This window comes from Chiloscyllium plagiosum, unplaced genomic scaffold (assembly GCF_037043375.1).
Source record: "Chiloscyllium plagiosum isolate Xiang-an unplaced genomic scaffold, Cpla_swu_hap1 HiC_scaffold_25, whole genome shotgun sequence".
NCBI classification, from domain to species: domain Eukaryota; kingdom Metazoa; phylum Chordata; class Chondrichthyes; order Orectolobiformes; family Hemiscylliidae; genus Chiloscyllium; species Chiloscyllium plagiosum.
In genome coordinates, this window is record NW_028270163.1 from 38484471 (window position 1) to 38510559 (window position 26089).

General features: G+C 39.5%; 1 protein-coding gene across 1 annotated transcript; it reads left to right on the forward strand.

Annotated features, from left to right (window-relative positions):
- Window positions 1-13737: 13737 nt before the first annotated feature.
- tspan10 (tetraspanin 10) lies at window positions 13738-24514 on the forward strand. The gene is made up of 3 exons (XM_043714790.2): window positions 13738-13836; window positions 20743-21353; window positions 23864-24514. The coding sequence occupies exons 1-3, from the start codon at window positions 13762-13764 to the stop codon at window positions 24168-24170; spliced, it is 993 nt and encodes a 330-aa protein (XP_043570725.1). The 5' UTR covers window positions 13738-13761; the 3' UTR covers window positions 24171-24514.
- Window positions 24515-26089: the final 1575 nt, after the last annotated feature.

The following is a 26089-nucleotide window of genomic DNA, read 5'->3' on the forward strand; positions in this document are numbered from 1 at the left end:
AGTTCATACAAACACAGGGAGAATGTGCAAATTCCACAGAGACAGTCATCTGAGGGTAGAATTGAACCCAGGCCCCTAGTGCTGTGAGGCAGCAGTGCTAACCACTGAACCACCATGCCACCCATTAAATTTCAGCTTTATATGAGCAAAGGCTGTGCAGTTCACCAGATTGCACTTATCAAATACAACTGGCTTTTTATCTTTGAGAACAGAGAACCATCCTGGTGCTGCACTACTTGAATTTGACTCAGTTGAATTCATTAATTAGGGGCTATCAATGTGGCCGGTAAGATGAATGACACAAATAGAAAAGGATACCATTTCCTGCCATTTTTTCTTGTCTGTATTGTCAGGGTAGCTTCACATTGTCGTCAACCTTGCCCAACCAGGAATATTGAGCACCATTTTAGGGTGAGTTGTGAAGAAGAATCACTGGACCTGGAACGTTTACTCTGCTTTCTCTCCACAGATGCTGCCAGATTTGCTGAGATTTTCCAGCAATTTCTGTTTTTGTTACGATTTTAGGGTGGTTTGATAAAGTAGCAGTAAGGGTTTTCTATCTGCTGGACAAAAGTGGAAAAACAAACCACCTGCATCGACAACTATGCAAGAAGTAAATGCTGCCAAGGCACAAGATCCATTTTCCTGGGTGGGGGAGGGGAGCGTGGTGGTTGCAAAAGACCATTTCTGGCATGCATGTTTCATGTTTAATAGAAAATACACTGACAATAAATTGGCTACAGGGGAAAGTGTAGCCATTCTTTCAGATTCACTACCATGATTGAAGCCTCAATTTCTCAAACCGTCTTCCACCTCAAGGTGTGGGAGGCATTACAATAAAAGTATGAGAGCAGATACAGGCTATCCTTTTTGAGGATGGGATGGAGATCATTGATATTGTGTATATTGTTTCCAAACAAAATTGTTCTTTATTAAACAGGGATGTGCGGATAGAATGGAAACCTTCTTATTAACTAGCTGCAGCAGAAATTAAATAACTTTATTTCTTGATAAGAAATTGATTCATTACTCCACAAACCATTTTTCATTGAAGAACCTCCATCCACAGGACCACAGGAGGATGTGGAAGATCTTTCACTTCCTTTCACTCCCACTCTCTGCAACTGGATTCTCAGTTTCCTGACCCACAGGCCACAATCAATGAAGACTGGGGACAATATTTCATCGTCACTAATACTCATCACTGGAGCCCCCCAGTGGTGCATACTCAGCCAGCTACTGTATTCACTGTATACCCATGACTGCATCGCCAAATACCAAACTAATGCCATTTACAAGTTCGATGATGACACCACCATAGTCGGTTTAATCTCAGATGGCAACAAAACAGTTTACAGACGGGAGGTGGAAGACCTGGAAAGATGGTGCAATGAGAATGACCTAGCTCTCAATGGCAGCAAAACCAATGAACTCATTATTGACTTCTGGCAGGATGTTACTCATGCCCCCCCCCCCACCCACACACACATTAACAGCACAGAGGAGGAATGAGTGGAGAGTGTCAAGCTCCTGGGAGTGTTCATTTACAACAAGCTTTTTTGGACTCTTCATGTGGACGTACTGCTTACAAAGGCCCAACAACGTCTCTTGTTCCTCAGACAGCTGAGGAAATTTGGCATGATGGCGAATACCCTTGCCAACTTTTATAGGTGTGCCATCGAGAGCATTCTGTCTGGATGTATCGCTAGCTGTATGGCATCTGTACCATTCAAGATCTGAAACGGTTTCAGAGAGTGGTGAACTCAGCCTGGACAATCGCAAAGGCCAATCTCCCATCTATAGAATCCATCTACCAGGATCACTGTCAAGGAAAGGCCGCCAAGATTCTTAAAGATCCATCCCACCCTGACAATGTTTTTCTACAACCTTAACCATCGGGGAGAAGGTACAAAATTTTGAACACATGCACCAGTCTGTTTCACAACAGTTTCTATCCTACTGTTGTTAGAATACTGAATGGACTCACAAACTCTTAGCATTAGCCTGTACCTGTGTTTTTGTTTTTGCCACTGTTTATCAATTATTTACTATCTATGCTACTTAACTATATGATCTGTATTGCTCGCAAGACAAAGCTTTTCACTGTGTCTTGGGTACACGTGACAATAAATGCAATTCAATTCAATTGAGGAAAGATAAAAGAATCCTAGAGTAGGATTCACCAAAAGTAACAGTGACCTGCAGCAAATTTACCTCCATTCGCTCTTACAGAAATGAATGGAAGTGAATAATATTGACACAAAGGCAGACAATACAATAGATAAAAAGATTTGGGAACTTGCTACACTGTTTGACCATAGTATTGATGATGATTAAGCCTCTGCAGTCTGTTTTGAGCTACCGCATGTTTTTGTTGAATGATCTGAGGAAGAATTGAATTTATCTGCTTTTCTAATGACCTTGCTGGTGATGTGCAACAACAATTGCCAGCAGCCAGCAAAAACGTTATCCAAGGACAATTATATATTTAACACTAACTTGGATCAAACCATTATTGAATATTCAGTGATTACCTAATTGACAAAAAAGTCAGTTGAAGCGTAAAATTGAGACTCGCCAGCAAGTCATGGAGAATTTGAGAAATATCTTATAAAAGCTTAAATCTGGGCATCAAATTAAGATGAATGTATTAAAATAAATCAAACAATTCTGAAGAAGAGCCAGAGTGAATGTGAAGCATTAACTCTGTTTCACCCTCCACAGAAACTGACAGATATTTTCTGTTTTAATTTAAATCTAAATGAGATTGGTGAAGTCCAATCACCTAAAAATGACTACCAAACTAAAAACCCAAATATTAGCAGTGCCACAGAGTAATCAAGTAACGGAGCAATTATCTGAAGAAGTACCATACTAGCTGTTACTCCTATCGCCTGTTAAATTCTTATTGGGAACGTGCCTGTTCCTAAGGTTGAACATGCTGCTCGGTGGTTAACACTGCTGCCTCACAGCACCACCGGCCTGAGTTCAATTCCAGCCTCAGTCAAATGTATGTGTGGAGTTTGCCTGGTTTCTGCGTGGGTTTCCTTCTGGTGCTCCGTTTCCTCCCACAGTCTAAAGATGTGCAAGTTAGGTAAATTGGCCAGACTGAAATTGTCCATAGTGTTTAGGGATATGTTGACTAGGTGGATAGCCATGGTAAATGTGGGGTTACGGGATACGGTTGGGGGCTGGTTTTGGGTGAGATGCTGTCCAGAGAGTTAGTGTGGACTTGATGGACCAAATGGCTACCTTCTGCACTGTAGGGGTTCTATGGTAAGTCTGAGGATCGAAGTACTGCTTGGAACTTCCTAACAATCCTGATCCAGAAGTTTATTCTGCAGTTGATGATGTAGTTCTCTTAGTTCCTGTGATGTTACTTTCTGCAGCACAGCAGCTTCACACTGAAGCAAGTTTGGAAATGACACAGAAAGTGAAATTCCTACCTCAGATGTGGCAAGGAAGCCCTTAATATCTGGTCTCCAGAATTTTCTTCAGAATTCTCTTTGTTCTTCTTTCCATCCATCATATTCATCCCTCAATCATAATGTCATGCTGAGGAAATGAGAGTAAGAATTTCAGTTCATTGTCTTCCTTTATAAGAAATTATAATCAGTCAAATCGGATAATTTTTTTTCTCTTGAATCAGTTATAAGATTCAGTCAGTTCCTTCATCAGTATTATTGCTGTTACGTTCAGGTCATTAAAAATGTCACAGCTTAGGAGCCAGTAGTCATGAGAATAGCCAATTCTGCTACACCAATGCTTTTACCTTCCAAGAAAATGATAAAGGAGCACCTAATTCCCACAAGTCCTCCAAAAGATCTGAGAGTCCTGTCAGAGATTGATACCTTGAGACCAAGAGACTGGAGTTGGCAGTGGGTAGGATGTAGCAATTGGACAGAATTTCTGAATAATTCATGAGTTTAACAGTTTGTGAGAAGAGTGTTCTGGAGGAGATGTAGGGTTAACTATATCATTAGGAGAAAGTGAGGTCTGCAGATGCTGGAGATCAGAGCTGAAAATGTGTTGCTGGAAAAGCGCAGCAGGTCAGGCAGCATCCAGGGAACAGGAGAATCGACGTTTAGGGCATAAGCCCTTCTTCAGGAATGAGGAAAGTTTGTCCAGCAGGCTAAGATAAAAGGTAGGGAGGAGGGACTTGGGGGAGGGGCGTAGTTTCTGTGTAGAGGAGATGACCTGGGGGGTGTAGTGAGAGAGGGACTCACTGAAATCTTTGTAGAGGGAGGAAGAGAGCTTCTTCAAGGAAGGCATCCTTGTAAGAGGATTCGCAGTAGGTTTAAATCTTTGAGGAGAAAGTGAGGTCTGCAGATGCTGGAGATCAGAGCTGAAAATGTGTTGCTGGAAAAGCGCAGCAGGTCAGGCAGCATCCAGGGAACAGGAGAATCGACGTTTCGGGCATAAGCCCTTCTTCAGGAATGAGGAAAGTCTGTCCAGCAGGCTAAGATAAAAGGTAGGGAGGAGGGACTTGGGGGAGGGGCGTAGCTTCTGTGCAGAGGAGATGACCTGGGGGGTGCAGTGAGAGAGGGACTCACTGAAATCTTTGTAGAGGGAGGAAGAGAGCTTCTTCAAGGAAGGCATCCTTGTAAGAGGATTCGCAGTAGGTTGAAATCTTTGAGGAGAAAGTGAAGTCTGCAGATGCTGGAGATCAGATCTGAAAATGTGTTGCTGGAAAAGCGCAGCAGGTCAGGCAGCATCCAGGGAACAGGAGAATCGACGTTTCGGGCATAAGCCCTTCTTCAGGAATGAGGAAAGTTTGTCCAGCAGGCTAAGATAAAAGGTAGGGACGAGGAACTTGGGGGAGGGGCGTAGCTTCTGTGCAGAGGAGATGACCTGGGGGGTGCAGTGAGAGAGGGACTCACTGAAATCTTTGTAGAGGGAGGAAGAGAGCTTCTTCAAGGAAGGCATCCTTGTAAGAGGATTCTTCAAGGAAGGCATCCTTGTTAGAGGATTCTTAACCTACTGCGTTTTCAGTACTTAACCTACTGCCTGACCTGCTGCGCTTTTCCAGCAACACATTTTCAGCTCTAACTATATCATTAATCCAGTTAATGCTCCTGAACATATCCGTAAGTAGCTATGTTATGATGATGTCAGATCCACTGGAACAGTGACCAGTTGTGCAGTTTACCATAGGAGTCATGCCTTACTATTTCTTGCAAATGGTTAATAATTAATATAGTTTGTTGATATGGATATAGATTACCTTCTATTAACAACCCAGACCTAATGTTACTACATCATATGGACTTCTCTACCTTGTCCTCAATAAGTCTATGCTATTCACTGAGTTCATGTGGCAGGGAGTTTCACATTCTCCATCACTTTGAATAAAGAGGGTTCTCCTGAATTTTTCAATGGATTAATTGGCTAGCTTTATTATAGTCATAGCTCTTCACTCACAACATCTTCGTGGCTGCCATCTGATCCCTTCAAAATTTAAAGATGTCTGCTTTTGACTTCTGTACTTCTTGACAACAAACTAAAGTATTTTGTTTGTCTTTGTATTGCTAGAGCACCACTACGCTATTGACTCTTATTTTACAAGAAGTACATGGTCTCCTTCTTTCTCTTCCTAAAATGTACACCCTTCCAATTATTCTGTACTGAACATTAGCTTGCCCCTTACTTGTATGTTTGTCAATATATTCTTGTAGGCTGTTGCTGTCTTCCACAATATGAAAATACCCTGCAATTTGGATGCCAGCTGCTTATATTGTTACTTCTAATTTCTGAGTTCAATGCAAATTTGTAATTTATGCACTGACTCTTATGGAATACCACTTTCCCCCATCTGCCAATACATATACCGTTTGTTGTATTAATAACATTTTCATACAGTTCTGCACTTCAATGCTGAATTTTAGAGCACACAAGCACCTCTCATTGCAATGCTGCAGCAAAGACACTTCATGCACAGGGGCAGACACCCATTACATGGATTCAAACTTAGGATTCTTGTTGACTCTCTTAGCACTCACTCTCTTTGTGACTGCTTCAATCCCCATATCATCTCTGTCTTTCTTTGCTTTGATTTGCCGTTTTGTGCTTTTCCTCCTCAGCCAGAGCCTAAAGGTTCACAGTACTTACGTCTTGCTTTGATATTTAGTGCAGATCAGGTCGCATGCCACGGTTGCCAGCATTTATAAGTTAACGGGGTGGATGTACTGCGGTGTGGCAATGCTTGCACCATGTTCCAGCCACATACATGACACATTCATTGGAGACAAGGCTTCACAAATATCCCCATCCTTAATGATAAAAGAACCCAACACATCAATGTAGAAGATTAGGCATTTATATTTATGTTGTAGCTTACAGTAGTGGAACTAGAGGGTGACAATTCAGTCCTCCAACCTCAGTTGTAACAATCACCCCACTTTACCATCGCCATCAAGCAGAGAAATCTACACTTGGTACAATGAAGATTGCAGGAGGAAAAGCCAAGAGCAGCATCAGGCATATCTAAAAATAAGTATTTTTTGTGTGCCAAACAGCAACAGACATAAATGTGCACTACACTTTCAATTTTGTTGTCGTTACTAATGTTGTGATTTACTAAGCGTCTTGATTTACACTGTGAATATTCACATTTTACAGGTTTATGGAAAGAAATATTACCTTTGCCTGCATTTTTACAACCAGAGGAAATGACTTTCAAAACTGCTCTGTCATTGTGTACAGGACAGAAAATTTGAGAGCTTAATATTAGACATTCAAGTCTCAATTTACTGAAAAAAAATGCATGTTATTCCCTTGTATGACCACTCAGGGTCAGTACGATGCTTTATCATTTCTGTAAGACTAGAAAGTGAGTTTCAAATTCAATGAGATTCAATGATTGTTCCAGTTTGAGTTTTAGGTGCTTTTCATTGTTTTAGCTACTTGTATACAAGTAGCTAAAAGTGGATACAAGTTGATACACACTCCCTGTTTTCTATACTCGAATGGTATACTTTTGCAGCTGCCATAACCAAGTTGGGCATGATGAACTGGTCCCATCTTTTCAATCTCCTTAGGTATGAGGCCGTAGCTTTCTCCAATTAAAAATAAAGTTAACTTTTTTGTTGTATGCAATAATGAGCCAATCACACAATTTTATTACTTTGAAGAAAGAATAAGCACATTATCTCTGGAAGCATCATCAAATTGTGACATTAAGTCTGTGGCCTTTATGCAGTCACTTAGGTCTTCATACATACAGAGGGACAAAATTAAAAAAGGATAGTGTACAGTACAAAAGAAGATAAAAGAATATACAGCTTAGTGTCCTTTGGGGTATTAGATTTTAATCTGAGATTACAGTTGCTAAGTTACATTCTTGGATCATATTAATAGCGAATCTTGCAGTTATCTTTTAAATTCTTGGTAGTCTGATGTCTACTTCCAATAAATGATGTCAAATTTGACACTTTGCTTCTTCCTGAAGGAGAGAAATTCTTCTCAGCCTGTGTTCAGTCATGCAACCTTGATTGTATCTCCTCCTGCCTGCCAGAAACAAACCCTTTGAAAAACAGCTGGATTGGGTTTTCTGTGTCTGCTGAACTTAAAAAATGCAGGCAGTGCCTCATCTTTAGCATGTGAATATTCCTAGAATATTGCAAACCAAACAGGAGATGAGGACTTTTTCCACGGTTCCTATCGGGAGTGATGGTGGTGAGTTCACTATGATGAGGAGGATGTCAACTGACTACTTTCATTGAACTTGAATGAAATGTTAATTTTGACTCAGATTGTGTTTAATCAAATCCAAATACTTTTTATGAATCTTGGCCAACTTGGGTAGGGTCTTGGTTCTGAAATTCCCAGATATTAAATTGGCAAATGAAATTCAAAGATCAACAATTCAAATTTGTTTCATCATGTTTATACCTATGACTAAGTTTGGTCACATACCCATCTCTTGAGGTTCACTTCCTACTCCAGGACTTTAACACGTAAAATCAAAGTTGACATCCCAGTGCAGCACTGTGGGAGAGCTGTACTTGTCCTTTGGACAAGATGTTTCCTGAATCTCTGTCTAGTTTTTCAAGTGAATGTAAACAATTACAATGGCATTACTACTCAGAAAATCAGGGGACTTACCCACAGTGTCCTGGCCAATACCTGACCATCAACCAAGATCACACAAAACATGGTATTGATCATTTCACCATTGTTGTTCATGGGAGGTTGCTGTGTTCAAATTTGCTGCTGTGTTTCCTATATTCCAATAGTGACTACATAGAAAAAAAAGGCGTTTCATTGGCTTTAAAGCACTTTCAGAAAACTGGTCATTCTGAAAAATGTTCTACAAATGCAAATTCATTTGTGCATTAACTGCTGTGTGTATAGCAAACAATATTTTCCTGCTTGGCAACAATGTATTACAGAAAATGATTTGTTAACTGAGGATTTAGTACATTTTCCCAAAGTTCTACCATCAATACAATAACTAATACATATATAAATAAATGCCAATCGATTTCCCATGGCACTACACAAGATATGCTGCTTTATAATAACACTAGCTTTATACTGTGTAACCAATAACTTATTGTAAAGTAGAGCTGTATTAACTTGACCTTAGCCTTTGAAGTCTCAAAGATCAATAGTGTCAAGGCATATATGGGAGATTAATTGTCTTTTGAGAGAATATAAAAGTTCGCAGTCTACTGTTTGTCTGTAAATTCCCAACACCAGCTCAGAAAAAGTCTTCCTCAAATAAGTCTATTCCCTGGGGTGGGGGAGTCCAGAACTAGAGGGCATAGGTTTAGGGTGAGAGGGGAAAGATATAAAAGAGACCTAAGAGGCAACTTTTTCATGCAGAGGGTGGTACGTGTATGGAATAAGCTGCCAGAGGATGTGGTGGAGGCTGGTACAATTGCAACATTTAAGAGGCATTTCGATGGGGATATGAATAGGAAGGGTTTGGATGGATATGGGCCGGGTGCTGGCAAGTGGGACTAGATTGGGTTGGGATATCTGGTCGACATGGAGAGGTTGGACTGAGGGGTCTGGTTCCATGCTGTACATCTCTATGAAATGACTGCCTTCTGTTTTTGACAATTTGAAGAGTGTAGGTGTTATGCCTGGACTGTAACAGGCTCAAAACCTTCATACTTAAGTAGTGAATTACCTGGGCATTGCTCACAAAGAAATCAATGATATCGAGCCCAAGATGCCACAAGCTTGCTTTGTCTTTGTAACTGCTAAGAGAAAGAGAATCTCTAATTTACAAAGAAGTACCTTACCCTTTCTTATATCACAGGGTTGGGGAATTTGACAATTTTTCATAGGCCTTCACTCAGGTATCAGCACGGAAGGTATGGCAGTATGTTAGAATGGCAAGGACTGGGGTAATTCTACAGTCAATATGAACATGAATTGGGATAGGGGTTGGTGTAGTGGGGTGTGAGTTTGATTGAAAGAGCCAGACCATGCAGCTGGAGGTGGTAGCAAAACCCTAGAGCCCTGATGGCTGGACAGTTGGTTTGTGATGCAGAGTGGTGCAAATGCATTCGATTCCCAGTCTGGCTGAGGTACCATGAAGGACCTGTCTCCTCAATATCACCCTTTGCCTGAGACATGTTGACCCTTCAGTAAAACTCACCACCAGTCTTCCCTCTTTCTTGAGAGCACGGGACTATGGTGACTTTCGTACTTGAAGCTGGAAAGAAGCAGTTGTGACAACAACGCATCGCCACACAAAACTGAGTGCAAGTTCCCACAAGTGTCATAAATTTGCACCTTCATTTCTATTATAAATTTTCCCCAAATGCGTTGGCAAGAATGCAGCTAATCTGGAATTCAATGTGCCACAAAGAGACAAGTGCTATAGCTATGCAAAATGTATTAATCCACTGATAGTATGTAACTGTATTTAAAATGGTCCGTTTCCAGTCATAAAGTTACATTACTGTGATCCTGAAGTTAGTTAGAGGTTAATTGTTAATAGCAAAATGCTTGAAGCTTTTCGATCACAAGATACATATAGGTAAAGAAGCTCACTTAACCAATATTCACCATCCATCCATCTGTCTAGGAATGCTTCCATTAAGGTATATTTATTTTTTAAATATTCAACAAATTTTGCATCAACTGCAGCTGATAGTTAACTTCATTTGTTGATTAAACTTTATGCAAAGCAGAAGATCCAAGAATCAGTTTGTTTGTCCTATGTTCTCAGTTCAATTTAATTTTCAAGACATTCCTTATGTGAATACCATGGATATTATTTTACCTTGTACATGTCTCATTTTACAGTTTATCACCTGAACACAATAGCTAATATAATAAAATTGCAATTTATAATCTGCTCTACTGAAAGTGAATTAGTAATTGACTACTGTAGTGAAAAATTGATGGAGGTAATGTGGATATTCCTATTTGTTCAGGATAGATTATGCAGTAACTACAGTAACTAGGGAAGGGAAAACGTGGATTAGATATTCATTACTCATTTTTATTAAGTGAGGAACCACAAGGGGTTTAAATGAAATAGTTTATTTTTCTATATTTCCATACTAGGTTACAGCCGAACAGAAGCTATTGATAAAGATTTCTCATGTGGTTTGAAGACCATCATGCTTCATTTAAAGTTTAGTTTCTGTGCTCCACATACCACTTGCCTCCATCCACGCAGCACCATACAAATTCGCCAACTGGATTTCTAATACTTGTATAAAAATAGGGCTCTCTACATACTGAGTTTTACACACATGTATATAAACACACATAAAGATCTCGCAAAAGTGGAAATGTAAATGTTTAGTGAATTTATTCTCCCAGTCTGCTCTGTCTGAGCACAACTATCAATTCCAACTGAGTCTCAGCATTATTAGGAAGTCTGAGGAACACCTTGGGCACTTTTAATATCCAAATCTGGCTTTATTATACTAATATTGCATGCAGTGTCTAATCTCATCATTATCTTCAACATTGCTTGGATGGGCTGAAATCAGAACCTTGTTGTAACGGGATTCTACTCTTATTTTTCTTTCAGCATCTGATAATTCTGTCATGTCTCGGGATGTGCAGCTTTTATTTGGGACCTTTCCCAAACCCCAATTGGCTCTGGAAGACATCAACAGCTAGGGCTCTGAGAAATATATCACCCTATTAGAATACCACCAATCCCATTCTATTATTCCTTTTTGATGTGCCCTTAAATTAGGTATATAGAACATAACAAACATATAAATTGGAACAGAAGAAGGCTATTCAGCCCCTTGAGCCTGCTCTGCTGTATAATAAGGCAAAATAAGACCATTGCCGGCTCAAATTAACATAGCCACCTAGCCCTGATCACCTTTCACTCCCTTGCTTGACAAGAACCTATCTACCTCTGCCTTTAAAATATTCAAGGACTGCTTCCACCACCTTTTGAGGAAGAGAGCTCCAAAGACTCACAATCCTCCTAGTGAAAAGAAAGGCCTAATTTTTGTTTTAAATGAGTGACCATTGATTTTCAACAATGGCCAGGTTTACATGCATGCAGAGCTGGATTCAGGTGGGAGTGGGCCAATTCTGGATTGAATTGGTCATCTAGCTTTCTCTCCTATAGTATTTGACATTGGAGTGACCATTTGAAATCGTGAAAGTAGAAATTATGAAATGTTGTCTTGCAATGACTTTTTCAAAGATCTCCAGCTTGAGTCGTTAGTCAATTTATGTTGAGGCAATGTAGTATACAAGCATTCCTAATCCACCAAATCCCAAGTAGATAGTAGTCACCATATGCAAATTATCTTAACTTCAAGATTTGGGATGGATCAAGGATGGACCCATGGGATCCACATATGTCAGGAAACCAGAATGGGAATTTTTAGTCTTCTGTAGTTTGTATGGTAAGAGCTCCCAGGAATACCTGTGGATGTTGTATGTCTTGTCTGTAGGTTTGAGAAGGCAGTGGATTATTAGTTCAACTTAGCAGAAGAGAAACATCGGTCATACACAATTTGTCTTACCCCTAAGAGTTGTATGAACAAAAAAATAGAGAGTCAGGACTAACCAAAGAATACAAAAAAGGATAGATATTTCAAGCAAGAGAAAATTCAACACCTACTACCTGTAACCCTTGCTAAGGAGTAAGATTACAAATGTCACATTTGACTCTTATTACAAATTATTTTGTCCAGAACGTTTTGTTATTCATTTGTGGGATGGATATTATTTAGATCTTGCTGTATTTTGACACCATCTGCTTCAGTGTCTAAAGTGTTGTGAATGGTGCTGAATATTGTGCAATCATCAGCAAAGAACCTCTCTATGTTAGTCCATGAGCTGAGTCTGCAGACTTTGCTGAACCTGAGCTTTCATTTCCTATGTTAAATTCAGATGAGAATAGCAATCAGTCAACAATCTATGGAACATGCTCCTCTATTGTCTCGACTCAAATTTTAAAATAACTCAGAGGGATAGTGAGGGTAAACAGAATGGTGCAGGGCTGACTAAACGTGAGCCCTGTGAGCGATATTCAGATTTTGGGGGATTTATCTGTTTACTTTCTCTGGAGAATTGGCACTCACCAAATAAAGCAAAGCAGAAAAGGGGTGAAAGCTTGTTACATCAGACATTCACCATCTTTGCTTCTTTCTCAAAGTTCATGCTATATCACTGAGCATAAGCATGTTTCCTCCTCAATTTGCAGGTGCAAAGCTTGTGCCAAGATTGCAATAGCGCCGTGCGAGTAGGCTGGGGAAGAAAAATCAGATGTGCCTGTCCTCAGTTAGGACACTGAACGAGGTGAGGGAAATTTCTTGTTGTAATACAAATGTATCCTGACAGTCTGAGCAAATTTTTTTTTAAATGCAAAATTATGGCCAATTTTCTGTTACATCTCAGTATCAAAAACTGCATAATCAAACTGGCATTTAAAATTTTAAATGCATCTGAAGATCCTGAATAATATTAGATGCCTTGGAGGTGAGCATTGAAATGATGGTAAATCTGGTCTGTGACTTTACATAGCTGGCTATTTATGTGACCATCCCACAAAGGTAGCTGATTATTTATGTGATCAAAACTTCTGTGGGAAATGTTGATAGTTGAACAAGGGATGTAAAAAGTACACAACTGACCTAAGATAGTGGTTATGATCACTTGACGAGCTTGGGCAACCCATATGGAATATACAAAACTGGCTGCATTGGAATTATCAATCAAGAGGCACTTTACCTCAGTGAGGTATCAAGAAATTCACATTTTTTTATGCATGATAATTTGGATAATATTATGATAGTAACTATGCATGATATTGGAGATGAATGATTACGTGCTGAATGTTTAGTTTGAAAAATACAGGGAATTAAACTTGGACTATTCCAGCAAACTATACTTCAGTAACTTGCTTTGACCTGTGTGAACTTATGTCAGAGCATTGCGGACCAATCATCAGCAGTCTCTACAAAATGGACACTGTGGAAAAGCAAGCCTGGCTTTCAGTAAAAGAGGTTTAATCCTCCCCTCTAATCGCAATGGACACTGTTACTGAAAGCCAGTCTTGTTTTTGCAAAGAGATTTAGATCCTCCCCTCTAACACAATGGACACTGTGGAAAAGCAAGACTGGCTTTCAGTAAAAGAGATTTAGATCTTCCCCTCTAATCGCTTGGCTGTGACTCTCACATGATTCAGGAACTTTTTTTTTGGGTTCGTTACTTCTCGTTGATTCACTTGATTGCTGGTGAAACAACAGTTTTGACTTTTTGTGAAAACTTTCCATTAACGTTGACCAGAAATTGAATAGATCCATTGTGCAGTTCATGATGAAAATGATCCAGTGTTTACCTTTTATCAAGAAGGGAGATGTGGGTGAACTCAGTCCTTTGATTTTCAAGGTAAAAGATCATAATGATAACTTTGATAACTTTAATAAGTGATTATTTGATAATGATATGCCATCTTGATGCGTGAATGCTTAGTATCATTTCCATGGAAGCATCTTAATTTTCATAGAATTACACTATTCCTTATGGAATGAAATTAGAAAATGGTGGGAATACTCGACAAGAGCAGCATCTTTGGAGAGAAAGTGAAGTTAACTTTTCAGCAAAATAACCTCTCATCATAACAACTTTCTGGATTTTTCAAGGAGTCATTGAAAAAAGCTATGAAAGAAAGAAAATACAGTTTACAAAGTTTGAAAAAAATGCCATTTATTAATCAGCCAAATAAAAGACATTGACAACAGACATAGAAGTACGGTCTCCTTTGTTTAATATGTACATTATCTCCTTGAGAAGTCATGTTTGATTATCTTTGCTTAGACAATTGCAATGTATGATGGCATTGTGAGTTCACTCAAATATTGGGTCTCAATAAAATTATATCTACTGTTAATATCTGTGCCTCACAATTTCAAGTTATAGTTTGTTATGAATGTGGAAGTAATCTCAATGCACAGAAATTTCCACATTTAAAAAACAGCTGTGAAAGAATGTTTCCAAAGACTGAAAGCCCATTTTTCTTAGTGTAATTTTCTGAAGAATGGGTAAGGTATGGGTCAGTACATTAGTTATATGGTCAGTCATGTTGAAATGAGGATCTGAAAAGTGGATATATTGCAATTAATTGAAAACATCATAGTGAATCTTTCGGTCATCAGCTGTTCATCAGAATGATTTAGAAGATTATGAAATCAAACTCCACTCGAGGACACGAAGACCTTGGCCAGTGTGACAGTCATTACATGAGTATGAAATTGCAGTGTGTTGGTAATGTCACTGGATTAGTAACATAGAACCCCAAACTAATGTTCTGTGGACATGGGCCTGAAGCCCATTATGGAAAATGGTGAAATTTCAGTTTAGTCAAAGTCTGGACTAAAACGCTAATCTAATGGCAATCATATAACCATTGTCGATTGTCATAAAATCCCACTTGGTTCACTACTTCAAAGTTTGTGCGAAGATTTCACTACTGTCCTTTAGGAAATAAAATCTGAATCAAATGTGACTCTGTGGTTGATTCTTAAATATCTTCCAGGCAATTAGGTTTAAATAATAAATGCTGGTCTAACCAGTGACAACATCCCACAATCAAATAAAATAAGGAGAGAGTGCTGTGTACCTCAAATGCTGTGGCAGTGAATTGCAAAGTACACAGTATGTCAACAGTTACTATCATTCACAGTAATTAATTGTGCATGAAGTAATTTTGGAACTGCCTGTGAGTTGTGATAAAGTATTATATAAATGTCCCTTTTTTCTTTCAATAATCCATGGTTTATCATTAGCTTTGCTTATAAATCACTTTCTGTTTAATCTAGGAGCAAATTACTGCAGATGCTTGATTCTGAACTGAAAACAAAAAATGCTGCAGATCACAGCAGGTCAGGCAACATCCATTGAAAGAAAACAGGCTAACATTGTGAGTCCAGATGACTCTTTGTCAGAACTTCACACTTCACTTCAGCTCTGATGAAGAGTCATCTAGGCTCAAAATGTCAGCTTGCTTTCCCTCCAGGGAAGCTGCCTGACCCTTCTCTTTAATCTATTGCATGTTGTACATTATTTCTTGATATGACCAGTCCCTGGGTGAGATTCCCCAACTTATTACTGTTCCAAACAGAACAAGCTGCCAAACTCTTGGGTAAGAAGGGATGAACTAGCTCCCTTTCTTTGTTCATTCACCTTCCTGGATTTGATGCAACAAGGTTCATTAAAAAAAAATCTCTTTCCTCGTGTGTATGTTTCACCCAGACCAAATAAATTTGTTTTAAATGGAAACAATTTAACCAGGCTTTCTTGAGTTCATGAATGAGTGAGTTAATAAGTTACTAAATGTGAGAAGAAATAATTACGTAGCAGACAACACACAGATTGGAAATGAGGTGAGTCCAAAAAAAGCAAATTTAAAAGATATTTTGATTAATCTCTGAGTCATTTGTGGAATTTGATTGTAGAATGTTTATAGTTGAGTGACTAATTTCAAGATTTTCCCGTTTCGTTTTGAATTGGCTGACAAAGTGACTTCCAGCACTCAAAGCAAATGAATTCTTTACTAGCAATGAATGGTGTTAAGCAGATGGTTCTTTGACTAAGATTTTTACAGCTCACAAGCACTTTAGCCCACACTAGTTTACATGAGTACCTTAGCCCATTAGCACACACAAGCACTGTATACCCACTAGCACACACAGACCAATGTTGTATCTGGCCTTTTAACTATTGTCCTTGTTTATTCTTGAAAGGGGAAAATACAAAATATTTCTCCTGTCCAGACTTTTCCTGTGGGATACTCACAAGAGATTACAGTTCAGATTACAGTTCAGTTCGTGGGCGGCACGGTGGCACAGTGGTTAGCACTGCTGCCTCGCAGCGCCAGAGACCCGGGTTCAATTCCCGACTCAGGCGACTGACTGTGTGGAGTTTGCACGTTCTCCCCGTGTCTGCGTGGGCCCCCTCCGGGGGCTCCGGTTTCCTCCCACAGTCCAAAGATGTGCAAGTCAGGTGAATTGGCCATGCTAAATTGCCCGTAGTGTTAGGTAAAGGGGTAAATGTAGGGGTATGGGTGGGTTACGCTTCGGCGGGTCGGTGTGGACTTTTTGGGCCGAAGGGCCTGTTTCCACACTGTAAGTAATCTAATCTAATCTTTTAGTTCACTTGTCCCTTTGAAGCTTTCTTGATAGCTTCAGGTATGAAATTCTAGGATTCCTCTCCAGACCACCACTGAATTTGCATCCACAATAACCTTTTGGTTGTATCTCCTCTTTGTAAAAGATGCAAATACAATTGAATGTTCAATATGTCCGGAGATGATCTGGGGTTATGATCCTTGCTCATTACATTCTGTAGCATAAATAATGTAAAACACGTAATAACATGAAAAAAATATGTTAGCAAATGTTTTGGCCAATCAAATAAAATGAAACAAAACAAATTCCACATAAAGGCAATTAAGGAACTATCAGAAATTCCCTGCTTGTCTTTGCTAATTGGATTTTGTTTGAGTGAGTTGTCAAATTGCCACTAGAGAAGCATTAGGTTGTGCAATGTTTTTGGTTTACTGAATTTTTTATGCAACATTAATACAGGCTGAAAAGTTTGTTCCAATCAATGTACATACTAATAAACAAAAATTCCTATGACCATTTGGCAATAAATTGTGAAACAATCTCCACATTTACTTCTTTAATTCTTTACCAGCCTTTCCCTTTCTTTCAATGTAATAAAGTATAGGATATTGATTTGGAAAAGATTTTAACTTTTTCAACAAGGCATAATCCTGACCAGACTTCTGAAAGAAAACATAGTTATAATAATTCTTTTATATTATGCTTTATATGTAGAAAATACTTGTAAAATGCAGAGTTCAGAAAATGTGTCAAAAAAGAGATTTGGTCAAAGAGATTTTTTCAAAGAAGACTCTTAAAAGAGGCCAAGTGGAAATTTGCAAATGAGTATTTCCAGAGCAACTCCCTTCAGTAGCTCACCATTAATGAGGCAAAAGGAGAGTCACAACATTTGGGGGGTCGGGGGGTCAGAAAAACAACAGCAAAGATGGTAATGAGGTGTGGGGTTTTGAAGGGCCAAAGGAGATTACAGAGATACTTAGGGACACAAGGATGGACAATACTTGCATGAAGGGGATAGATCCTTGGTAAACCTCCTGAGGTGTTGGAACCACAGAGGAACTGATGCTCTGGCTATGTTTGTTTCCATTGTTGCATTGGAACTCACAAGATGGCTGTTCCACTGACTTAGACAACAGAGGAGTGATGGGCTGACAGAGAATGGCATGACTGATTGTAGAAGACTGCAGAGCAGTAAGGAAGAATAATCCATCACAGTGACAGGGATCACCATTTATAACTGTGGTAATTGATTTGCTGCTGTGGAAGGGACAAGAACCAGATGAGAAAGATTGAAAAGAGTTGCAGGACAAATAAATGTGTACCTGAGAGATGAAAGCAAGTTCTCTGCTCTTGGAGAGGAAAGCAGCATTTGACATTGAACGTTAATTAATTAGGACAAAGGGTCCTTCAAGGGTTGACATTTGAGTAGGCCACAATGGCATCATCTGGAAAATAAAACAGGAGAAAGCCTGATAAAACGAGACCATTTATAACAAGACAATCAGGAAAGGCAGTTTGATGGTCATGAGTTTAGTTGAAGTGGGTTCAAAGCACAGGAGATAGGCCTTATGGATAAAAACTGCTGAGAGAGGACTTGAGGGTGAATGAAGAAAACCTGAGAGAGATGAAGGTGCAGAGCCTCAAAAGTTTTAAAAAAAGTAAAACATTTTTATTAGTGACAATGTGCTTTTTAAAGTAAAATGGCATAATTTTGAATGCAATGCTGGAAAAGTACAACCGGTCAGGCAGCGTTCGAACAGCAGGAATGATAAATAGCTAATGCTGAAAACATTGACTCTCCTGCTCCTCGGATGCTGCCTGACCGGCTGTGCTTTTCCAGCACCACACTTTTTGACTCTGATCTCCAGCATCTGCAGTCCTCACTTTGTCATAATTTTGAATGTGTCTAACTACAAAAATCTTTCAGTTTAGGGTTCTGCAAATGACCTTTATAATAGAGAGCTTCTGGGACATGATCCCATGATCTTCCTATTCGGCATCGTTTAGAAATACACTAGTGACTGAAACAGAGAAATCTTTGTTGATTTTAAACTTTGAACAGTTAAGGCATTTTTGATGAATGATAATGTAACAGTATTCCATCTATGAATGCTCTTTACTTGAAATTTACCAAAATATTTTGAAAGATAAATTAACAAAAATGAGGAGAATAATCCTACTCCTATAAATCTGCAGGATTTCATAAAGACAAGACACTTCTTGCCTTTAATCATTCTGTCTATTTCAGGGACTCAGTGTGGTATCTTCACTCAATTAGCTGTGTGTATGTAATACACAGTACTTCAGTAAACACAGAATCCAGACTGCTCTGAGGAAGGGTCACTGGACCCTAAAGATTAACTCAGATTTCTCTCCGCAGACGCTGCCAAACCTGCTGTGTTTTTCTAACAATTTTTATTTTTGATCCAGACTGTGATAATGTGGGTCTATGTAAATATCTGGTGCTATTTATAAACCTCAAGACATTTGTCTCAACAAGAATGAGTCCATGTGGTATATAGCATAGAATACCACAAACTGCACAGTGATGTCAGAAGTGGAATTGCTGACAATGCCATCTACAGGCATAAATCTGCAAATTTTAAAGGAACAGCAACCTTAAAGCAACATGAACAAAAATTAACAGATCAATATATAAAAAATAGAAAAGGATCACACTGTATTACAGATTTTTACACTGGAATTTTAGAAAGCACAAAAGTTGCACAAGGAAGATGGGAAGCATCCCACTATAGTCTGATCATGTACTGACATTCTCTAAGAGCTTCAACTGGTTAAAGAAACTTTATGGATCATCATATAACTGAAAAAGAATGATAGGCAGATAAATGTCTTCCCATTTTGGGCACTGAAGACTTAAGAATAGAATTCTCCTTTGTTTCTGACAATGATGCAATGATCCTGATAAAAGGATTTTCAGATTTTAAATGATCAACATTATACTGCATTGAATGCCAAGATACACACACTTGCATTCATGTCATACCATCAATAGCTAGGTGAAGTGATTGACCAATTCATAGTCAAAGTACAGAATGTGATTTCAATATGCCAACTTAGCTGAAAGGCTTATGGAACTGGCCATTGCCTCTACACCCTTAAAATCCACCTGAAAGGCACTTCTGGACAAACCAGGCCAGCAGAAGTACTTGATTCTGGAATAACTATTGCAGCTGTGAACAGGTTCAGTGGAACATGCAAACCTTGTACAAAGCATGGCTTGTCTCACTCTATAAAGCAGTGCCATTTGTTTTGTGACACATGCAAGGTATGTTTTACAAGAAGGTGTTGGGCTAAAATGTGCAGAAAGTATAATTACCAAAAGAAGTACAAAGTACAACATAGTGCTCCACAGCACTGCGTGAAGAAGTGGCAATCTAACAAAATTCCCTCCATTACATGCAAGCATGCTAAGGGAGTCCAAGTGCTGGAGAAACACAACTGGTCTGGCAGCAGTTTGGATAGTATACGTGAAAGGAAGTTTTAAAATTATAGCAAATATACAATTCTATTGTGTGGACACAATCAGAGTTAGTGCTTCGACCCGAAACGCATCTGATTCTCTCCTCAGATGCTGACAGACCTGTTGAGCTTTTCCAATTTTTGTTTCTGATTTACAGCATCCGCAGTTCTTTCAGTTTTTACAATTGTATTGTATTGCACTGTCATGTCTAGGTAAGTGACAGTGTGCATGATTGAGTAACTAGAATGAATGGATGAGCAGTTGTGTAGGTGTGTGTACAGTTGGAATGGAGTAATGTTGTCTGGCAGACTGTGTGGAGACAATGCATGAGTAAATTATATTCATGAATGTGCAAAAAGGAAATAGTAGGGTAATGACGTGCTCTTTTCCTAAATTCAATGAACAAAACAAAATAAGGTATTCAATGTTATTTAATGTGTTTCTAAAGGTGTACTGCTAGAAACAAGGTGACACGTGTTATGTCGGTTTTTGCTCATGTCGTTAATTAGAAATGGTCAGGTTTTGGCAGGATCACGTAAACTGAATGGGCTGCCTGTAGTCACAGCTTTTTGATATGCTCCTAGTGTAGAAACCTATCTAAATATCTGACCACTAGTGAGTCCAGTGTCGCAGTGACCATCCCTTTCTTATCTCTTTATTCCCCATTACACCCCAATTCAACAGGAAGGCAGGCTCCAAGATGATGAGATGGGACAGGCAGGGAGCAGTCGCTGTCCACAAGCGGATGGTGCTGAAACGCAGAGCGATCTGCAGTCTGAGCTCGGCCCCCAGTGGCTCTGCCAGCAGTATAAGCAGCACTGCCGAAACAACAAAGTCAACGGCTGTGTCAAGTACCTGATGTTCCTGTCCAACTTCATGTTTACATTGCTGGGCTACCTGATTCTTGGGATCGGGGTCTGGGGACTCATAGACAAAGAATCTCTGGAGCTGGCCAACATCAGCTCTCTGAGCACAGACCCAATGCTGGCGTTCGTTGTTGTGGGACTGATTGTTGGTGTTTTTCCTTGCTCTGGTTGCGTGGGGGCCCTGAGGGAGAACCAGTGTCTGCTGAAATTCTTCGTGGCTGGCATCATCATGTTCGTGACGGCGGAGATCATAGGCGGGATCGTGGTCTACGCCCAGAGGGATAGAATCGAACACTTTCTGAAGAACGGCATGACCCTGGGCGTCAAGAGGTATCAGGACGATCCCGATGTTCGGTTCATTATCAACGAGATCCAACAAGGGTTAATGTGCTGCGGGGTCGAGTCCTATCACGATTGGCAATTAAACATGTGAGTAGGTTAACAGCCAGATTTACAACACATTCTGACCAATGTTCTAACCTGTGTTTAGTACGGATTTCGAGATAATGGAAGATCCATTGTGCCAAAAGAGTTCTGTGCAGAGTTTCATTCCTAGTGAAAATTGTCGTCATGCTCACTTTCAGCAGGGGGATTTATTAAATAAAATAAAAGACCTTCTTCACGCCAGAAGCAGAGAATGATGGAGAAACTCAACAGGTGTGAACTCAGCTCTACAGAATAGACATATCAGACTCGAAATGTTAATTGTGTTCCTCTGTCCACAGATACTGCCAGATCGGCTGAGTCTCTCCAGCGTCCTCTGCGTTTGTTCCAGATTTCCAGCATCTGCAGGGTTTTGTCCTTATTTCTCAACCTCTGTTCCTGATCTACGTGATCTTATATAAAATTCACGAGATGTTAGAAAAATTGATAAATCGTTGGAAATATATAAGGCTGAATCGACAACTCCCACTACTTTTTTAAATGTTTCCACGGCACTTACTATAAGATATCTGCATGTATCCTTGCACAAATTTGTTTTTTAGCAGCCTGAGTCAGAGATCTGCACCTGTCTCTTGTACTGCTCCTGAGAGTGCAAAGCAACTGCAAACCCCCACTGGCACAAACAGCCAAAGAAAATGGCTCAAGATGAAGTATCAGCAGAAAATGAGCCAAGGATGTGCAGAGCAGTTATAGAATGGAAAATATTTTAGCCAAAAGGTACGTTCAGAAAGTGTTGGAGGTTGAAGGGTGACCTTATAGAGGTTTATAAAATCATGAGGGGCATGGATAGGGTAAATAGACAAGGTCTTTTCCCTGGGGTGGGGGAGACCAGGACTAGAGGGCATAGGTTTAACGTGAGAGGGGAAAGATATAAAAGGGACCTAAGGGGTAACTTTTACACGCAGAGGGTCGTGCGTGTATAGAATGAGATGCCAGAGGAAGTGGTGCAGGCTGGTACAATTAAAACATTTAAAAGTCATCTGGATGGGTATATGAATAGGAAGGGTTTAAAGTGATATGGGCCAAGTGTTGGCAAATGTGACTAGATTAATTTAGGATATCTGGTCGGCATGGATGAGTTGTCTGTTTCTGTGCTGTACATCTCTATGAAATATGACTCATGTGTCAGTCACATGTAATGCATCATGTGATACATGCCTGTCATATAATGGCATATCTGCCATATAATGGTCAATTAAAAGTCCAAATGTCTACCTTAGTGCTATTTCAACAAGAAAAAAAAGCAGCAGTTAAAAAAAGTGTTCCTCAGTCCTGAATATAATGTCGTGTTTCTCAAACAGAGAATGCTGGATAAACTCAGCAGGTCTGGTAGCATCTGTGGAAAGGGAAACGTTTTGAGTCTGAATTGACTGTTCTTCAGAACTGAGTTCACACACACTGTATTCTCTGTATTTTCTTTCCAGCATCCATAATATTTTGCTAATTTTTCAAAGTTTATTAAAATCATTTTCATTTAATTTGTTCTATTCTTTCAATTTGTACCTTAATAAAGGAGGAAAGCTGTTTAAAATAGTTCATGAAATTAAAAAGTAAACTTGCCTTCTTGACTAAACTAGTGGCTCTTACATTAAACATTTATAGGACAATTTTCTGTTTATATGGTTCCATAATGAAAAAGTTGGTGCCATAAAATAGATGTGCCTTTGATTTTGTATTTGATACATGCTGCAGCCTTAAAATAAAAATCATATTTACTTTTCCATATTTAAAATATTCACTTGCCAGTTATTTTTTGTTGGCATATCAAAATTCCATGAAAGAATTGAAGGCTTGTGATATAAATATGTATGATGCACATATTTATGTAGCCTAGAAAATGAAGAGGATGATTTCAAACTGGCTGTGTAACACAATGTCAAAGGTGGTTTTAAAATGTCAAAAGTTCAAAAGCATTCTTTCCATAAAGTTGCAACTTATTGTCACATTGGGACCATTCTGACCACCTTCCTGATGGCTATATGTTTGGTTCACTTTGGTTGGTACTGTTTATGCACACAGCAAATCTTATGGTAAAGTGGGAGCATTGTTTTCTGAGTTTGAGGCCTGAGCCAGGACTTGTTGCGTGTGGACAATGCCTTGGTAACATTTATCACCTTTCAATCCTTCAATATGTCTGATAAGTGAATCAGAAAATGAGCGTGGGTTAATAGACAGACTGACTCATATCCACAGATTTAGTGAAGATATATTGTCAATTAAGTCAGCGGAAGTCTTCGTAAGCATAGATAATTCCATTGACACCGCCTGTCTGATATCATAGCAAGGTTTCTTTCTGGTGGACTGTAGCATAGCAGTTTTGTTGGTCATTATGAAACAGTCAAGAGTCATTATATAATTACCAATTGAGCAAAGAGAGGCAGCCAGCGCAAACGTTTAGAAACTGGAAACAAATTCAGATCACACATGTTTTCTCTGATAAAAACAGAACAAATGACATGTTTTTAAATTGCTTGATTTACATTCTCCTTTTGCAGGTATTTTAACTGCAGCTCTCCAGGTGTCCATGCGTGTGGAGCCCCTGCTTCATGTTGCATCAATCCTCAAGAAAATGGCACAGTTATAAACTCTCAGTGTGGCTTCGGCACTCTACATATGGAAGAAGTGACAGCCCAGAATTATATTTACCTACGTGGGTGCATGTCACAGCTCACTAGTTGGTTTAATAGCAACATAGATTCAATTGGTGCAATTGGTGTAATTCTCATGGTTATTCAGCTACTTGGGTTAATTTTTGCAATGAAGATACTGAGTGACATTGAACTGATCAAAGCACATTGGTAGCAAAATATAACACCTTATATTCCTGCAACACTATATATTAAACTTCAACTAATGGGTGGGCGGAATCTGTTGACTGAACTGTTCCCCATGTATCTGCAGTCCTTATGATCTTTGTTCCATATTATTGTTGGCATCTGAGTCTTATACAACCCACTCCTGAAACGGAGATTTATATAAATCCAAGCTCACATTGTTGTCTGTTACTGAATTCTTTTTCTGAGTTTTTTTCTGCGATTTTATTATTTATCAAACAAAGCATTGTTATGAATGGAATACAGAAGTTAAGTGTACTGAGAGAATTTTGGTCCATGCAAAAAGAAGTGGTTGTAGTATTAAATATTTTATTCTGCATCTCCGTATGTAGAGTTACTTAATTTTTGTTCTTAAAAAATGTAGATTTTTCTCACTGTATTAGACTACACAGACAAGCAGAGTCAGAGAGTCATAGAGATGTGTAGCATGGAAACGGATCCTTCAGTTCAACTCGTCCATGCCGACCAGATAGCCCAATCAAATTTAGTCCCACCTGCCAGCACCCGGCCCATATCCGTCCAAACCCTTCCTATTCATATACCCATCCAGATGCCTTTTAAATGTTGCCTCCACCACTTCCTCTGATAGCTCATTCCATACATGTACCACTCTGTGTGAAAACGTTGCCCCTTAGGCGTCTTTTATATCTTTCCCCTCTCACCCTAAAACTATGCCCTCTAGCTCTGGACTCCCGCACCCCAGGGAAAAGACTTAGTCTATGTATCCTGTCCAAGCCCCTCATAATTTTATAAACCTCTATGAGGTCATCCCTCAGCCTCCGATGCTCCAGAGAAAACAGTCCCAGCCTGTTCAACCTCTCCCTATAGCTTAAATCCTCCAACCCTGGCAACATCCTTGTAAATCTTTTCTGAACCTTTTCAAGTTTCACAACATCTTTCCGATAGGAAGGAGACCAGAATTTCACACAATATTCCCACAGTGGCCTAACCAATGTCCTGTACAGCCTCAACATGACCTCCCCAACTCCTGTACTCAATACTCTGACCAATAAAGGAAATATCTACCTGTGACCCAACTGTCAAGGAGCTATGAACCTGCACTCCAAAGTCTCTTTGTTCAGCAACACTCCCTAGGACCTTACCATTATGTGTGTAAGTCCTGCTAAGATTTGCTTTCCCAAAATTCAGCACCTCGCATTTATCTGAATTAAACTCTATCTGCCACTTCTCAGCCCATTGGCCCATCTGATTAAGATCTCGTTGTAATCTGAATTAATCTTCTTTGCTGTCCACTGCACCTTCAATTTTGGTGGCATCTGCAAACTTACTAACTATACCTCTGATGCTCGCATCCAAATAATTTATATAAATGATGAAAAGTAGTAGACCCAGCACCGATCCTTGTGGCACTCCAGTGGTCACAGGCCTCCAGTCTGAAAAACAACCCTCCACCACCACCCTGTCTTCTACCTTTTGAACCAATTCTGTATCCGAATGGCTAGTTCTCCCTGTATTCCATGAGATCTAACCTTGCTAACCAGTCTCCCATGAGGAACCTTGTTGAATGCCTAACTGAAGTCCATATCGATCACATCTATGGCTCTGCCCTCATCACTCCTCTTTGTTACTTCTTCAAAAAACTCAATCAAGTTTGTGAGACATGATTTCCCATGCACAAAGCCCTGCTGACTATCTCTAATCAGTCCTTGCCTTTCCAAATACATGTACATCCTGTCCCTCAGGATTCCCTCCAACAACTTGCCCACCACCGATGTCAGGCTCACTGGTCTATAGTTCTCTGGCTTGTCCTTACCACCTTTCTTAAATAATGACACCACATTAGCCAACCTCCAGTCGTCCGGCATCTCACCTGTGACTATCAATGATACAAATATCTCAGAGGATCTGGGATTTGTAAATTACAGA